The sequence below is a fragment of the Gossypium hirsutum genome, chromosome A03, assembly GCF_007990345.1.
Source record: "Gossypium hirsutum isolate 1008001.06 chromosome A03, Gossypium_hirsutum_v2.1, whole genome shotgun sequence".
Taxonomy (NCBI): Eukaryota; Viridiplantae; Streptophyta; class Magnoliopsida; order Malvales; family Malvaceae; genus Gossypium; species Gossypium hirsutum.
In genome coordinates this window covers 40,264,004-40,283,512 of record NC_053426.1, presented here as the reverse complement: position 1 = coordinate 40,283,512, position 19,509 = coordinate 40,264,004, and the positions used below count along the sequence as shown (strand labels likewise).

The window sequence follows — 19,509 nt, the reverse complement described above, 5'->3', positions numbered from 1 at the left end:
ATCTCCCTATAGGTAGTGGGTCAAGGTTATATCATCTCTCACCTTAAGTGTCATTGTAGGATTCGGTTCAATACTGTCCTATAGTATTGGTTCTTTCTTCGACCTTAAGCCTATCTATTCTATCCTAATTATCAACTTAAAAATTACCTTTTTTCTTTTCTAAGTCGAAACATATCCTTCACATAACAAAACACATTCAAAGTTTTTGTTTAAACCCTTTACTTAGCTAATTTTCAACTTTAACTCCAAGTAGAATGATACTTTTCCATTTTACGATCAAGAAACACATGCAACTCGAAATCACTCACGAGCACGAGTTCGTATCAGAAGGTCACATGGGACACCTAAGGTACGAATTCACCTTATTGTTGGTTGAAGACCTCAATGCACTCTCTTTTAAATAAAATAGCGGTTACCTTTGTTATTTTGGAAAACGTTCATTAAATAGTTCAACTTTTATTAAGTCAAGTAATGCTATAATTTTAAGAAAAACACATTACTTGTCATCGATTTTAAAAAACCCTATTAGGTTTATTTGTAGTGGAAAACAATTAAAATCCAATTATTTATTAAGCCGAGTAACATGCTTAGTTCAATTTCAAAATAATCCTATAAATCAATTTAAAGTATGAAGTTATGCATGCATTAAAATCTCCATAATAGAAAAAAACCCAAACCATAGTTCAAATAACTTTATAATCCAAAAAATAAATAAATTTAGGGAACTTTAAATAAAATAAGACTCGTATGTCTGTATGTCATGTCCGATCCTAGTATCATTCAATATATATTTCCAAAATAATACATGTTATACATACAATCAATTAGACATCATATCAATGAACATTTCATATCAATATCAAATAATTAACTATTTAGTCAACCAAACAATTTTGCAAACATGGCTTTAGTCAAGGCCGATAACGTACCTGATTTAGCCACTTTACCACATTCACTTAGTTGATTAAATAAGCCTGACCAGCAAGCTTAATCCACATTTATATTGATACGGAATGCGCGCGGACCAAGATCGAGTTGCCAAGTCATGGGAAACTCCTACGAAAGCTCTAAACGAACAGATCTGAAATCAAACAAAGAACGATATTAAATCTGGAAAATTAAAATCTGGAATAAGAACCCTAAAAATCAGCAAGATCTAATCAAGGAACGAAACACTTATGAAAGAGGTTTCTTGAAACCAAGAACACGAAATTGATTCCCAAGAATGAACTCCCACAAGCCGAATCTGTCAAAGAACACCAAATCAGCAAGCAAATTAGATCGACCAGAATTTCTTGAAACAAATTAGGGTTTATGCGTCAATGAGAAAGAAAGAAATTGAAGGCATAAAATGGCTATTAAGGCTGAGAAAGCGAGGGCGATCGGCTCAATTGACCACCACGAAAGTTTCCCCTAAGTTTCGACAACCAAATTCACCCAAGAAAAGTAAGTGTGCATTCGGCAAGAACCCTAGAATTTGGGGATTTAGGGCTGATTGTCGAACTCCAGCAAAAAGTAAAATTGATCAATTCTTTAAGATAAACGAGGGCTGGAAACACAAATAAAACAGCAAATAGATTAGAATTGAGATTCGGCACAAGTAGAATTAAATAAAAGAAATTGAACAGCAAAAATTAAAGGATAAGTCCTAAAGATCCTTGAAATCCCAAAAGATTTCACAAATCTCTGCAAACGGCTCTAATCTCCCCTCCAAAGAATATCGATGGCAAGAAGAAGGTTGAAGATGGCTCCCACAATCAAAAGATTGTTAAAACAACTTCTAAAGAAAACTCAAGAGAGAATTCTTGGAGAAAACCCCAAAGAAAATTCTGCACTCAACAAATCTGAAATTTGATAGAAAAAATAATAATAAGATGTTTTACAAAGGGTGGCTGGCCAATGCTTATATAGGCCTCCAACAAATCCTAATCTCACAAGCAACTGATAAAAATTAAACCTAATTAATAAAATAACAAGGTAAATTCGGCCATGCACTTATATGGGCTGTTTTGGGCCGAATTTTACATGTAATGCTCCTAAAGATTAAAAAATTAAATTAAACAAGTAAGATGTTTACAAATTGGGCCCTTTGACATTTTGGCCTGATTTTCAACTAAGTATGAAGAAATTTCTTGATTGGGCTGGATCTTGGTTATTGGGCCTCGCCTTCAAGAATTTGGGCTAGTGATCCATCTCCTACCAAAATTGGGTCGTTGATGCTCGTAATGGGGATCCAATGCATGTTGGCTGCAAGATTTGGTTTCTTGGACCAAGATTTCCAAGATTTGAAATCTTGATTTTCTTGATTCTTGAAATCTCTTCGAACAGCATAATTGGGCCAAGGTTTCTTGATTTTCTTGATTTGAGCCCATCACCTTCTTGAGCTTGGGTTGGGCCTTTGTGACTCGTATCATATATCATATAAAATATTATCAAAATATTCAAGTTTAATAAGTTAGGACCCACACTTTTTTTTGCACTATTGCAGTACACTAATGAAACCCGCAATTTCTCCTAAAGACTTAAATTCAGCCTAAATTACAAATAAATATTTTATCAAATTCAGATACTTTTTAATCAGCCCTAAAACACCCTCTTATGGGTTCAGATCAAACAACATATTTATAACAATTTTCTGATTCCAAATTAACTAGGCTCTTACACTAGTTTGATGCAAAGCATATGCTTGAACATTTAGCAGCTTCACTATCGGTTTGGGGAGTTTGGATTGGCACCTAACACCATTACGTACTAAAAAATAAGTATTTATATAATCATAAAATTATTTAATCCAATAAATTATCAATTTCTCCTATAATTAAGTCGAAACTATGCACTAGTCGACAAACTACCACATATACGCTTCTCGAATTGTCAGATCTGAATTGTCGAATTATCAAGATTGAATTTCCATAAGTCACATATGATTAAATGATGATTAGAAAGGGTTCTTGGGATCAAAATATTTCTAGAAAGAGATGAGAAAATTTAAAGAAAATGGCATCCACCTTTTGGTGCCTCTAGGCAAATCAAGGTTGATTTAAAAAGCCAACTGAAAAAACTTTTAAAGGATGTAAAAATACCCATAAAATCATTAAAATTTCCCCCAAATCTAGATTTTGAAATTTGGGTATTCCCTTGAAATATTCATCAAGAAAATTAAAGCAAAGACTTACACAAGCTAGAAGAAAGGGGCAGCAATGGCACTTCTTGGGAACCAATGAGGATCATTCTTGGAGGTCAAAGGTTTCAGATTTATTACTGGAAAAATAAGAGAAAATGGAAGCAAGAAGGAGGAGATAATGGTGCAAGATCTTGTGGCAAAAGAAAAGAAAAATAATATGGTGGTTTAAGGTGGTTTCAGCGACGACAACAAGAGGAAAATAAAGAAAATTTTGAAGAAAATAGAGGAGAGGAAGAGAGAGGGATGGCTAAAGTGGAGTAAAAACAATTAAGTGATGATAAAATTAATTAAAAGTAGTATTTATACCCAAGTTTAACTAGGTATGGATAGCACACACAAGGAAAAGGAGATTTTTGAAAAACTAAATTATTTGCAAGGAAAGGGAATCAAACTTGAGACCTTAATTTAATTTTCATGCTTCCTCATTTTTCTTTTAACCACTAGGCTAATTACTGATCTTTGAAATAATTTTTCATTCCTATTAAGCTATTTGGAATGTTACAACTGTACCTCTGTAATGTCTTAAGTAGGGGAACAGTTAGGAAACTGCTCATAAATATTTAGTTGTGTAAGAAAGTGACAGAAAAATCTGTTTGCTTTAGTGGTTATGTGTTCTGGGAGTGTTTGAGAAGTCTTGGGTTCAAGCTTGGGTAGGTGCACAAAGTTTTGTTTCTTAAAGGAATAAGCACTGTCTCTTGGCAGTAAGCTTTTAAATAATTGTGGGGAAAACATGTCATAAAATACCTACAGGTCTAGGGGTAAGTGGCGTGTGGAGTGTTCCATGAGGTCTGAAGTTCGAATCCTACGATGCACAAGGGAGTGTTTTATTTTGCTAAAAATGCTATGGAGGATTTGTGGTTTGACTGGAACACTAATGTGTTTGAGGGGAATTCAAACTAAGTAATTGAGGGATTTGAAGAGGGATTTTAGGAGAGATTAGGGGAGGAAAAAGTGAAATTTGAAATATGGGAGAGTTGTGCTGAAATGGGGACTCTGACCACTCAGATTTCATCTAGGGAGTAGTAGGATTTTTCTCTTCTCATTATTGGTTCTGACTGGAACATTTTTGCTCTTTTTCCTTCCTTTGGTGCCGAAGTTTGCTTTTTTTCATTTTTAATTAAGGCTAAATACTGTTGTTGCCGCTCGGGTATTTGTCATTTTAGGTCTATTTCGATTTTGCTCTCCACAACGGTGCCTTACTGATCAACTATCTCTTCTCCCTCTCTTTTTCTTTTGGGTTTTTATTCTTGATTGATTGCTTCTCTCTTCTTCCTCCTTCCCTTCCCAATCGGTTTCTTATTGACCAATTGCTTCTCTCCCTCTTTGTGCCGATTCTTCTTAACCTATTGTTGGCTTTGGTGGTAATGCAATTACTCGGTTTTGCTTTTCCTCTCTCTTTCTCCCTCTTTGTCTTTTTAGTCTTTCACTTATCATCGTTGCTGGTTTCTGATAGGGGGTAGTCGTGCCAGTGTTTTCTCTGTCAAAGCGGGTGTTTCCAGTTTTCGTGTTAGCTGTTGGCCGACTACTCTTTTCTCTAAATCTTGGTTTTGCATTTTGGTAGGTTCCTGCTTGGTTTCTGCCCTTTCGATTTTCTCTATGCTGTGCTAATCCTGTATTTAACACCTTCTTTTAATGTTGATCTGCTAGAAGTATTGGGAGATCAATCTCAGTTAACAGTTTAAGTGGGTTAAGCCACTATTATTCATTCAAGGCAAGTATTAAGGATGTTTTGGATAAATGTTTAAAACGGGTTGTTAACCTATTTTTTAGTGATTAAAGGTAGGTATTGATTGAATGTAGGTTTCAGCGCCCGTGCGCTATTCTCGCATTATTGTATATTAGGTGTGTAAACACTGCCCAAACTGTGAATCGGCAAAAGTCAAAAAATACGACTATTGATGCTACACGGGTGTGCGATCGCTTGTGTGGTAAACTGAACACGTAAAACATGGGCGTTTGATAGTAGAGGCCACCATTGATGTGAACACGCTCGAGGCATCTTCGAGTGCAAACCAAGATCTAAACAAGCTGCCTAAAGGACTTATAACTCAAGCTCATGCTAAACATTTCCTAGAAGCTATTTTAGCTTCTAATGCAAAACCTTGGTTCGAAACAAGGGCCAATGCTCACAAAATCAGCTTGAAGCAACTATCCAAAGGACCCGTGCATTGTTGGCAAGCTGATCCTAGCTCATTTCCAGCTCCTCGAGCTCTGTCCAGCTCAACTCAGCTCATTTGAGCTCGTTTCAGCTCGTTTGAGCTCAACCGAGCTTACTTTCAGCTCCTTCTTTCTTCCTTTCAATAAACTAAGTCTTAATTTAGTTTATAATTAAGTTTGCTACAGCTCATGCCGAAACCCTAGCTCAATTTCAACTCATTAAGTGTTTTGACTATTTTTGAGCTAGCCAAATTTACTTCATAAGTTGACTTATAATTATTATGTTTGAATTTAGTTAATTTCATTAAATTGTTTAATTATTAATTATGATTTTTATGAATATTTATATTTTAATTAATTGTGTTTTAATTCATGTAGGTTAGCCGAATTTGGAAGATACATTCATGGCATTTAATGCAAGGTGCATGAACGGGAATGTTCATTGAACGGGAGGATACATGCATGGACCGGTTCAATGTTTGGAGGACATACATTCATGTACATGGAAGGTTAATGCATATTGCAAGGTGCATCTCCCTTGGACGGCACACATGCATGAATGGGGGTAATCAATGCAAGTGCATGTACGCAGGTTCAAGGCCCCTTTCAAGTTCCATGTACAACCGATGCATGTGGGAGGACCCTTGGAGTTTCCTAAGCACCTATTCGGCCAAGAGACACCCTTTGGGAGTTTCATGCATCCCATGGCCGAACCTAGACAATCCCATTGGCTTCCAAAGCTTGCTCATACATGAAGCTGCCCATTCACCTCCCATTCGGCCGAACATGGACAAGGACACCATCGGTCATTTTTCTAGAAGGTTCATGTCTTAATTTAAGTTCATTACTTAATCATTAAGTTCATGAATGGACTATTCGGTTAGCATAAGAAACTAGTATAAATAGTTTGTTGATTTCATTTGTAAAGGACTTTTGCCAAAATTGTTAATGAACATTTGTTCTTGTGAGGTTGCTTCCTCTCATATCTCGTACAAGTTTCGAAAGACTTATCTGGCTTGTGCTAGTGGCGTCAATCGTCTTGTTTGAACTTATCACCAATCTTGGTGTGGAGTTCACCTATCCATCTATCCATACTTCACCTTAACAATATAGGAACTGGGGTGACACTTCTTAGTGTTGAATCATTCCTGACGTTGAGTTTGTTTTTCCATCCCCCATCTTTCAACTTTCCTTCTTGTAACCAAACCGACCCATTTATCCATCACCCATCTTTGCTACACATAACCGAACCTATTACTAAACATACCCTTCTTGAAACCTTCCGCTTATTCTAATCCATTATTTTACTTTTATTACTAAAATCTGAGGCGCGAACGACTCTCTCGAACTACGATCGGGCAACTACGTGAATTCGACTCATCTACCCAGGCTGGATCACATCATTTGGTATCAGAGCTTGTAAATTGAGAGGCGTCGACGTTCGTAACAATATCGAAATAGGTTCGTAGTTAAAAAAAATTTCGAATTAAAAAAAATCAAGTTGTAATTTTCGTTCTCTCTCTTGTAATAGTGATATTGTGAAGTATTAAAAAAAAGAGACAAAAAAATACGAAATTAAAAAAAAGAAGAAGGAAAGTGTGTGATCAAGATCTATTCTTTTGTTTACATTTTTGTTCTGACCTTCAATCTTTCTTTCCAGCAACTTTTATCCCCCCCCAAAATGCCACACTACACCAAAGACTATTTTTCTTTTAGCCTACCTGATACAACCACACCTCCCGAGTTGTCGGCTGCCAATGAAGATCCTCTCGAATTGCCCGTAGGACCAATCACCCGAGCTCGAGCAAAGAGATTCAAAGACGCAACAACAGCCTTAGTTGATAGAGTTTGGGGTGAAATCGTTGCTGGACTTCTTGAAAGCTCTTGGACCAGCAAGCCAAGCAAACCATGCATACTCCTTCAAGCTCAAATCAGCTCAAATCAGCTCAACTTCAACTTAACTTAGCTCAACGAGCTCGTTTCAGCTCATTTCATTATTGCGTTTATTATGCTAGAATAAATCATTTAAGTTGCTGTTAGTTTTATTAGTTATTTGTTTTAATAATTAATTTGTCATAATCTGTGATACGATCGTGACCTGGAGTGCATCAAGTTCGAGCAAGAATTCAATGGTGCTGCCTCAAGGACCAATTACGCGAGCTCGAGCTAAGCAATTCAAGGAGGCCATTTCGGCCTTAGTTAATCAAGTGTGGGGCGAGGCTTTGGTTGGAGAAATAGATCGACTTGGGACCAGCTTAATAAAGTGTCCTTGCAACATTTTACAAACTAATTTCAGCTCAATTTCCGCTCCTCGAACCCGTTCCAACTAAATTGAACTTTTATTTATTTCTTTCAACTTTGCATTTAGTTTGCATTTTAATACTTGCATTTAAGCCTCTTAGTTTAATAAATGAGTTGCTGGTCATTAATACAACTCATCTTAGTTTAATAAATGAGTTGCTGGTCATTAATACAACTCATCTTAGTTTAAATAAATGAGTTTATTTAATGAATTTAATTTAATGAGTTGCTTCTTTAATTAATCTAGTTACTAGGTTAATTTATTGGTGCATGAGTTAAAGTTCATTAAATACTTCTTTTAATTAACTAGTTGTTGGAATAAATGATGCATAAGTGTGTGTTCATTTATTCACGTAGTTGTTAATTTGTTTAAAGTTTAATAATTGAATAAATGTGACGGTTACATATGTTTTAATTGCAGGTGACTTTTCAATTCACAAAGGCTGTTACGCATTCAATAAAGGAGACTTTTCAAGTTATTTTGGTTACAAAAGAGGGGGCTATTATAAAGGAAGCATTAAGGACTTTTTGGAATATTTTTGTTAATGATATTCTGCCAAATTTGTGAGGCAAACTTTTCTCTGTTTTTGTTCAAAGATTTGTTGGCTACCTAGTGTTCTAGTTGTGTCATCCATTTTCTTTGTTGAAAACCGAACTTATCACTACTCGTAGTGTGGCATTCAAACATACCAAGGTTCCTACTTTGCTAAGTAGCGGGTCGAGGTTCTCATATTCTCCATCCGACCACCTTGAAAACTTATAAACATTTGGGTCAATATTTTCTAATATCGGTTCGTGTTTGTTTTTGAGATCATTTTCATTTTCATTTCCATTCCATCTTTTCATTTCATTATAACCAAACCTACAAAAACTTTATATCCATAAACCCATCTACATAAACTTCATATCCATAAACCCATCTTTGAATCCTTTTACATAGCTTCCGCCATTATTTACGTTAAAACATCCTTTTGAACAAATCGAACGCTACTTCTTCGTAGACGATCGGGCAAACTCACATACGACTCGACTCACCCCGAGGCGGATCGTATCAATCTGGACATGTTTTAATTATGTTCTAAATTAAGTACTTAATTAATTAGGACCAATTAAATATGTCTTAACTATTACAAAGATTAATTATGTCCAGCCTAATTTATGGTGCAAGATTTATTTGTCTATGTTGCCGAATTTAATGTGTCTAAAAGGGATTTAATTTGCTGAATTAAATGTTGTAGGTACATTACCCTTTGGACGGCATAGGTGCATGTATGATTTAAAATTGGTGTGCTGATCTTTGGTGTCCCCTAAGTGACCATTCAACCAAACCTTACAACTCTTCAAGAAGACCGATTGGCTGCCCAAGACAAATTAAGGCTGTTCACACCCACCCGATTATTCCTTTCACACCAAGGGCTGTTCGGTTTTGTTTGTTCACACATGTGTGGCTGTTCAAATCGGTTTGTTCACATTCTAAGACTACTGAAGTGCTCTAGACAGCTCCTTAATCACATGAACATTCAGCTGAATCAAGCAGCAGCATTAATTCCAAATTCAAGCATTTGGTCGAACCTATTGATGGCATTTCAGCTCCTAAACAATTCATTCAATTTTTCTATTGAATCAAGGCATATAGAAGCTGGCCCTTACCATTCTCCATGCACAAGAAACTTCAAGGAAGCTTCATCAAAAATTCTGGAATTTTCAGCAACCATTTAGCTACCTCAAGAGCCTATTCAGCTATCCCTTGCATTCACTATAAATTGTGGCTTGTGTTACTTTTAAAAGAACTTTTTGGACTTTTGTTAATGTTATGCTGCCAAATTTGTTAGGCAAAACTTTTCTCAAATTACGTTCAAAGATTCGGTTGCCTTCCTAGCGTTCTAGTGTGTCAACCGTTGTTCTTTGTCGAAACTGAACTTATCACTACTCGTAGTGTGGCGTTCAAACATACCGAGGTTCCTATCTTGTTAGATAGTGGGTCGAGGTTTTCCTTTACCAATTCCAACTGAAGTAAAAGAGCTTATAAACAACGGGTCGATACCAAATCGGTATTGGTTCTTGTTTGCACTTTTTGTTCAACCCCATTTCTCCATTTACCAATTGTACCTAAACCGACCATTCCATTCGTACCATTTCATAATACCATTTCATTCTTACCCTTCATACCATTACGTCCATTTCTTCAATTCCCCCTTATCTAATTGAAACAATTTATTCATCCACACCTATTCGAACTTTAAACCCGAACTTTCAAATTCCTCTTACCTATTCTAATTCGAACCTAGAACCAATATTCTTCTTTCCTTCATCCAAACTTTTTTTAATTAAACCTAACGTAACTTCTTGTTGACGATCGAGCACATTAATATGACTCGACTCTTCCGAGGCGGATCGTATCATCTGGTATCAGAGCCACTAAAACGAGAAGTTCATGTGACGAAATCATTCACGAGCTAGTCCAAGTGTACGCAAGTAAGTAGGATCCGAAAAAAAAAGTATAGAAAAAAAAATTTCGTATACCGAAGTTTTCTCCTTTTGATTGGTTTGTTGCTGTTATTATAAAAGCAAAATTCTACGCAGCCGAAAAAAAAATCGTGTACAAAAATGCTTCTATTGTATTTAGTTTGCTGATACAGTACCAAAAAAAAAGTTATACAAGTTTAAAAAAAATTTGAAAAAAAAAGTGTGATTTATCCAATTCAATTGTTATTTGATCGTCAAGCTTTGATTTGATATAGTTCCCGATCCATCTTCTATTCTACTCTTCCTAATACGCCACACTTTTAACCCAATTCCCTATTCTTTCAGCCTACCCGAAACCGAATACATCAATCACTTGTTACCCCTTTTGAACCGACCACCTAGACCAAGGACTAAGCCTTAACGAATCTACTTACGAAATCCTGAGAAAAGGTTAAGAGAGGTAAAAGGCATGAGAGTTGTAAGTGCAACAGAGTGGAGGTAAAAGCCTAATCTCGAGTGTAAACACGAGTGTGAGAGAAACATCTTCTTTTCCTTTTCGAGAGATTGTGAGGTTTTGTGGTGAGGTTTACTTTAACAAAGTTTTAATGTCACAAGAGTCAGATCACAACATGGAAGATCGTCCGGCAAGACAACCCGTTCGCAACGTCCCCGACTTAAACATGCAAGCCTTATTACGAGAAATGGAGCGGCTCCTAGATCGAAGGCTCAATCCCATTGAAGACCGTTTGTTCCAAGTTGAAACGAATGGCCAACATGAAAGAACACCCGAGAGGGTTAGACCAAGACGGAAGAGGCCAAATCAGAATCGGGGAAGACGAAGGGTCCAAGACGATGAAGCAAACGACCTTAGTGATCTTGAAAGTGAACAAGAGTCTAATGCTAGTGATCGACGTAGGCAACACCGACAACGAGATTGAAGACGCGAAGATGATGATCTCAAGAACATTAAACTGTCTATTCCACCGTTTCAAGGTAGATCGAATCCAGAGGCCTATCTTGAGTGGGAAAAAAAGATAGAGTTGGTGTTCGATTGTCACAATTACTCCGAGAATAAAAAGGTGAAACTAGCAGCAATAGAGTTTTCGGACTACGCCATGATTTGGTGGGAACAACTAACCACTAGTCGAAGGCGTAACGGTGAACGTCCTATCTCTACATGGACTGAAATGAAGGCGGTGATGAGGCGACGATTTATCCCTGCATACTACCACCGGGAGTTGCACCAAAAACTCTAAAATCTCACGCAAGGGTCCAAAAGTGTCGAGGATTACTACAAAGAGATGGAAATCGTGATGATTCGAGCGGATGTCCAAGAAGATCCCGAAGTAACGATGGCGCAATTCCTGGCTGGTCTAAATTGAGATGTAGCAAACGTAGTGGAATTACAACACTACATTGAAGTGGTTGATATGGTCCATATGGCCATCAAGGTGGAAAGACAACTCAAGAGAAAAGGCCCAAGTCGAGGGTTTCCCACTTCCAACCCTTCAAAGTGGAGCCAAGGATCAAGTAAAGGACCTACCAATCCTCGAGGGAAGGAGACCACGGAACCTCCAAAAACCAACAAGCCCATCGCCGAAGTGAACAAAGGCAAGGCACCCGAATCGTCATACAATCAAAATCGGGATATTAAGTGTTTTAAGTGTCTCGGAAGAGGCCACATAGCAAGCCAATGCCCAAATCGAAGGACCATGGTATTGCGAGCCGATGGCGAGATCGAAACGGAGGATGAGGAGGAGAAAGAATCTGAATCGGCTTCCGAAGTCGAGGAGGACGTGGAACAACCCATGGAAGGAGAACTACTTGTTGTAAAACGAAGTCTAAGTCTCCAAGGTGCGGAGAATAATCTACAACGAGAGAATATCTTCCACACTCGGTGCCAAGTCGGAGGCAAAGTCTGTAGCATCATTATCGACGGAGGCAGCTGTACCAATGTAGCAAGTACCATGATGGTTGAAAGACTTGGTTTGCCTACTACCAAGCATCCGAGCCCCTACAAACTTCAATGGCTCAATGACGGAGGAGAGCTTAAGGTAACGAAGCAAGTACTTGTCTCTTTCAACATCGGCAAGTATTCGAATGAAGTTCTTTGTGACGTCGTACCGATGCATGCAGGGCATTTGTTACTTGGACGACCGTGGTAGTTTGATAGACGAGTTCAACACGACGGGTATACCAACCGATATACATTCAAATTCATAGGAAAGAATGTGACGTTGGTGCCGTTGACTCCCAAACAAGTGTATGAAGACCAAATCAAGCTAAAAGCTTCTATTGAGCAAATGAGAGAAAAAGAAAAAGAAAGTTGTAAAAAAATAAAGGAAGAGAAAAATAAGAAAAAGAAAACAAAAGAGAGTGACAAGAAAAATATCCAAGAAAAAGAAGAAAAAGAAAAGAAAATCGAGAAAATGAGTGTTTTTGCAAGAGTTAGTGATGTGAGGAAGGCTTTGGTGATGAATCGAACTGTTCTTGTACTTTTGTACAATGAAGCATTAATTTCTACTAACGATTTACCCGATACCCTACCCCTCCTATTTTGTCTTTGTTGCAGGATTTCCAGGACGTTTTTCCGGAAGAAGCCCCGAGTGGTCTTCCACCACTTCGTGGAATCGAGCATCAAATTGATTTTGTGCCGGAAGCGATTATTCCAAATTGACCTACTTACCGAGCCAATCCGGAGGAGACCAAAGAGTTACAAAGACAAGTCAATGAACTGATGGAAAAGGCTACATTCGCGAGAGCCTAAGTCCCTGTGCTGTTCTCGTATTATTGATACCGAAAAAGGATGGAACATGGCGCATGTGTGTGGATTGCCGAGCCGTTAACAAGATAACGATCAAATACCATCATCCCATTCCTCGCTTAAATGACATGTTAGATGAGCTTAGTGGGGCCAAAGTGTTCTCAAAAATCGATTTGAAGAGTGGCTACCTCCAAATTCGGATGCGAGAAGGAGACGAATGGAAAACGGCATTCAAGACCAAGCACGGACTATACGAATGGTTGGTTATGCCTTTTGGCCTTACCAACGCTCCAAGTACATTCATGAGACTAATGAACCATGTCTTAAGGCCTTTCATCGGTAAGTTTTGTGTGGTATATTTCGACAATATATTGATTTACAGCAAATCTATGGAAGAACATGTAAGTCATCTCAAATCTGTTTTAGAAGTTTTGCGAAAAGAGACCTTATATGCTAATTTAAAGAAATGTTCTTTTTGTTCTAATAAAACTGTTTTTCTAGGATTTGTAGTTAGTGCGGATGGTCTCGAGGTAGACCAAGAGAAGATTAAGACCATACGAGATTGGCCAAGGCCTACGAGCGTTACGCAAGTTCGAAGTTTCCATGGCTTAGCAAGTTTCTACCGACGATTCGTTTCGAATTTTAGCACTATTGCTGCTCCACTTACGAGTGTTATTAAGAAAAATTCTTCTTTTATTTGAAACGATGAACAAGAGAAATCATTTATAAAAATCAAAGATTGTCTCACTAACGCTCCTTTGCTTGCCCTTCCAGATTTCTCGAAGACTTTTGAGATCGAGTACGATGCTTAGGGCATTGGAATCGGGGCCGTGTTGACACAAGACGGACGTCCTGTGGCTTACTTTAGTGAAAAACTCAATGGAGCCGTACTCAACTATCCGGTGTATGATAAAGAGATGTACGCACTCATATGAGCCCTTGAGACATGGCAACATTACTTGTGGCCTAAGGAATTCGTTATTCACTCCGATCATGAAGCCTTGAAGCACATCAAAGGCCAACATAAGTTGAACCGACGCCACGCGAAGTGGGTTGAATACCTTGAGTCGTTTCCGTATGTCATCAAATATAAGAAAGGTAAAGATAATATTGTATCTGATGCGCTCTCAAGAAGGTATACTCTTTTATCATATTTGGATTCTAAGATTCTTGGTTTTGCATTATTAAAAGATTCCTATGTAAACGATTCCGATTTTGGAGAGATATTTGTTTCTTGTGAGAAAGGTCCTTTTGAAAATTTTTATAGGTACGAGGGCTATCTTTTCCGAGAAGGTAAATTATGCATTCCTTGTGGATCTGTTCGAGACCTATTAGTGCATGAGGCCCATAGTGGCGGGCTTATGGGACACTTCGGAGTCAATAAGACACTAGCCACTCTCCATGAACATTTTTATTGGCCGCAGATGCGAAAAGATGTGGAGCGAGTTTGCGAAAGGTGTATAGCCTGCAAAAAGGCTAAATCAAAGGTTCAACCCCATGGCTTGTGATACGACCCGCCCCCGGGAACGGCTATTGTTTCAGCCTACAAGCGAGGCTCGTCATGTTTGCAAGCTGGACGTAGCTCAATCTTATTTTGTGGAGCTTCATTTAGCTCGTTTCCAGCTCCTTTCAAGCTCAATGAGCTCGAATCAGCTCAATTTCAGCTCAAATACTTACGATTCATCTCAATATCAATTGGACATTAATTTAGTAGCTGAATAATTATTTTGAGTCAATTTAATTAGTTTATTACAGCTCAATTAATTTTAGTTGTTTGCATAATTTAAAATCTGGAGAAATTTAATTTTGCATCTTAATTGAGTTATTTTTACATGTCATTAGTTTGTCTTAATTTTTACAGCTTATTAATATGTTTTATGCATTTTTAATGAGTCAAATTTCATTACATGTTTTAATGTGTCTTGTCCAAACTAAATTATATGTGCAGATTTTTAGTGCCGAATTAATGTGTTTAACTTGTCAAAGTTTTATTTTAATTATGTTCAGCTAATATTACATTAATTTGAGCTCATTCATGTTTTATGTAGGTTGGCCGAATGTGGATGGAGCATTTAAGCTTGGTGCATGCACAATAGATTCAATGAACCTGGAGATACATGCATCAAATTGGTGAGCTGAATTTGGCATTCCTAGGTGACTATTCAGTCAAGAGAGCTAATGTTTCTAACTCCAAAGCTGTCAATTAATCCTTTCACATTTGCTGGATGCATATTGGCTTTTCGGTTCCATGTGTTCACACTCCATGACTCTTCAATGTTGAGCTTTCACACTTGAATTGGCTGCTCATTACCCTCTTAATTGTTGGTCACTTTTCAGCCAAAAGTTGCAACATAAATGAGCTAATTTATGCCCATTGGCCGAACCTAGCTATCCATGCATCATCCAAGTTTTTCCAGGTCCAATGCTTCATCTAGAAGGTGTCTAATGGAGCTCCATGTTCAGCCAAATCTAGCTAGTTCATTTAAGTGATTCATTTGTTTAATTTTTAAGGAATGTAAGTGACCATTCGGCTAGCTTAGGTGTTGCTTATAAATAGCTGAAATTTTACTTTGTAAAGGACTTTTTGACATTTTTAAGTAACGAATTGCTGCCAAATTTGTGAGGCATTTTCTCTCAAATTTCGTTCGGGACCCGTAAGACTTATCTAGCTTCTAGTGGCGTCTTTCCGAGTCTTTCTTTCGAACTTATCACTCCCTAAACCCGAGTGTGGCGTTCACCTTTGATACCTTTGGTTCATACTTTACTAAGTATCGGGTCAAGGTCCTTATCAACCATTTCCAACTCAATTTGGTCCTATAAGTTTTGGGTCGACACTTTTCTTTAGTGTTGGTTCACTCTTGACCTTTTTGAACCATTACCATTTCGTACCAAATCCCTTACCATTTCATACCAATTCCCAAATACCAAAACGTACCAAAACCAAATACCATTTCTTAATTGATCCTAAACCGAACTCGACCATTCTAGTTATACCATTTCGACTTAAACCAAATCCATATCCAACTTTGCACGGACTTACTTTACTTCTTTGAACTCAAATATATTCTATCTTCTTCTGGTCTAATATACTTCTTCGTTTACGATCGGGAACTAAACGACTCGGGTTCAACTACTAAACCGAGGTCGTATCAGCTTGTACACACCATTGCCCATTCCTGAAGCACCATGGATTGACATCTCCATGGATTTTGTTCTTGAACTTCCGCGCACAAAAACGGGGAAGGATTCTATTTTTGTTATTGTTGATAGATTTTGAAAAATGTCTCATTTTATTGCCTGTACTAAGACTGACGATGCCGTTCATGTTGCGAACTTGTTTTTCAGGGATATCGTTAGACTACATGGCATTCCTCGTACGATCGTGTCAGACTGAGATGCAAAATTTTTAAGTCACTTTTGGAGGTCTTTATGGGGTAAATTAGGGACCAAACTTCTGTTTTCGACCACCTGCCACCCCCAAACCGATGGCCAAACGGAAGTTGTCAATAGAGTTCTATCTACTTTGCTTCGGGCCATCGTTCGGAAGAATTTGAAGACGTGGGAGGATTGTCTACCCCATATTGAGTTTGTGTATAATCATTCTTGATGTGATCCGGCCCGGGTAGATGAGTTGAATTCACGTAGTTGCCCGATCGTAGTTCGAGAGAGTCGTTCGTGCCTCGAATTTTAGTAATAAAAGTAAAATAATGGAATAGAATAAGCGGAAGGTTTCAAGAAGAGTAAGTTTAGTAATAGGTTCGGTTATGTGTAGCAAAGATGGGTGATGGATAATGGGTCGGTTTGGTTACAAGAAGGAAAGTTGAAAGATGGGGGATGGAAAAACGAACTCAACGTCAAGAATGATTCAACACTAAGAAGTGTCACCCCCGTTCCTATATTGTTAACGTGAAGTATGGATAGATGGATAGGTGAACGCCACACCAAGATTGGTGATAAGTTCAAACAAGACGATTGACGCCACTAGCACAAGCCAGATAAGTCTTTCAAAACTTGTACGAGATATGAGAGGAAGCAACCTCACAAGAACAAATGTTCAATAAAAAATTTGGCAAAAAGTCCCTTACAATTGAAAGAAAACAAATACTTATAGGCACATAGATGACCATTCAAATTCGGCATCTAGGTGTTCACACAATAATAAAAACGTTCACACTAATGTATTAAATAGTTCATAAATTCGGCAGATTCATGAACTAGTTGAATGGACACTTTCTTCCCCCTAAGTGTGTGCATGAATGCTTAACATAAAGAAAGGCTTCAAGTGACTTGTATGTGCACCAAAGGTTGCATTCATCTCCTTGGGACGTTCATGCACTTGTATGGAACATGTATCCTCATAATTAAACTCTTTAATAGCATGTAGGTTCATAAATGGCAGCATGAACCTAGTAAATTCGTTCTCCCCTTTGTGCATACACTTAATTCAATCAATGTGTTGAATTACTGAGTTAATTCCTTCCTTTGGACGTTCTTGAACCCATCCATGCATGTGTAGTAGCTTATAGGTCAATTCAAAGTGTGAACAGCTACTTCTTGGCCGAATAAGTGCCTTGGAAAGTTAGGAGACAGCCACCATACATGCACTTAAGCCATTCATGCATTCTATCATCCCATGCATTTGATCCATTCATGGACCAGCCTTTAATGTCCATACATGCATTCGACACATGCATGAATTTGTAGAAACCTTGCATCTAGCCGTACATGCACCAGCATTTAATACTTCTTCATTCATGAGTGTGGAATGTCCAAAAGAGATATTTCTTCATCCATACATTGTACCGTCCAAAGGGATGTACCTACATGAGATAAACAAGTCTTTAAGATATCTCATGGACACTCATAAATTCGGCATGATGTGAACACATTAATGTCATGCATTAATTCAGCTATGTGAACATAATCAATTTATGTAATGACTATGGCATATTAATAACAAATATTAATATAAGACAAGTTTAATGCTTAAATAAATATGTGCAAATTTTTATTTAATGCATTAAAGACAAAACCGAGTTTAAACTAAAATGAGCTAAGCTTTAGCTCGTGAGCTAAAGTTGAGCTGAGGCTAAACTCTTAAGCTGAAGTTGAGCTAAGGTTTACCTCGTGAGTTGAAAGTGAGCTAGGAGTGAGCTCGGTTTAGCTCAGGCAAGATGGATTGAGCTCGAATAAGCTGGATTTGAGCGGGACGGAGCTCGTGGAGCTGGAAACGAGCTTAGATCAGCTTGCCAACATGTCATTGCTCGGCTTGACAGACTTGCTCGATAAAGTTCGCGGGGCGTGCTCGTATCAGTTCTGTCCATTCTGCGACTAAATTCTCCCCATTTGAAATTATTTACGGTTTTAATCCCTTGACTCCTTTAGATCTATTGCCTTTACCTACTGATCAGTTTGTCCATGTAGATGCGAAGAAAAAGCAGATTTTGTCAAGGATTTACATAGCAAGGTGCGGGCCAATATCGAGGCTAGGACTGAGTCCTATGTGCATAATGCGAACAAAGGCCGAAAATGAGTAGTTTTTGAACCTGGAGATTGGGTGTGGGTTCATATGTGAAACGAAAGGTTTCTGGCTTAGCGAAAGTCGAAGTTATTGCTGAGAGGAGATGGGCCGTTTCAAGTTTTGGAATGAATAAACGATAATTCTTATAAACTTGATCTCCCAGGTGAGTACAATGTAAGTGTTTCCTTTAATGTAGCTGATCTCTCTTTCTATGATATAGGTGACGATTTGGGGGCAAATCGCTTCGAAGAGAGGGGGAATGATACAACCACACCTCCCGAGTTGTCGGCTGCCAATGAAGATCCTCTCGAATTGCCCATAGGACCGATCACCTGAGCTCGAGCAAAGAGATTCAAAGACGCAACAACAGCCTTAGTTGATAGAGTTTGGGGTGAAACTGTTGCTGGACTTCTTGAAAGCTCTTGGTCCAGCAAGCCAAGCAAACCATGCATACTCCTTCAAGCTCAAATCAGCTCAACTTCAACTTAACTTAGCTTAACGAGCTCGTTTCAGCTTATTTCATTATTGCGTTTATTATGCTAGAATAAATCATTTAAGTTGCTATTAGTTTTATTAGTTATTTATTTTAATAATTAATTTGTCATAATCTGGACATGTTTTAATTATGTTCTAAATTAAGTACTTAATTAATTAGGACCAATTAAATATGTCTTAACTATTACAAAGATTAATTATGTCCAGCCTAATTTATGGTGCAAGATTTATTTGTCTACGTTGCCGAATTTAATGTGTCTAAAAGGGATTTAATTTGCTGAATTAAATGTTGTAGGTACATTACCCCTTGGACAGCATAGGTGCATGGATGATTTAAAATTGGTGTGCTGATCTTTGGTGTCCCCTAAGTGACCATTCAGCCAAACCTTACAACTCTTCAAGAAGACCGATTGGCTGCCCAAGACAAATTAAGGCTGTTCACACCCACCCGATTATTCCTTTCACACCAAGGGCTATTCGGTTTTGTTTGTTCACACATGTGTGGCTGTTCAAAATGGTTTGTTCACATTCTAAGACAATTGAAATGCTCTAGACAGCTCCTTAATCACATGAACATTCGGCTGAATCAAGCAGCAGCATTAATTCCAAATTCAAGCATTT

General features: G+C 37.9%; 1 protein-coding gene across 1 annotated transcript; it reads left to right on the top strand.

Moving 5' to 3' along the window:
• The first annotated feature begins 12,928 nt into the window (after nt 1-12,928).
• LOC107895619 (uncharacterized) lies at nt 12,929-14,380 on the top strand. Its single transcript, XM_016820872.1, has 3 exons — nt 12,929-13,211; nt 13,872-14,007; nt 14,140-14,380. Exons 1-3 carry the CDS (start codon nt 12,929-12,931, stop codon nt 14,378-14,380), a joined length of 660 nt encoding a protein of 219 aa, XP_016676361.1.
• Nucleotides 14,381-19,509: the final 5,129 nt, after the last annotated feature.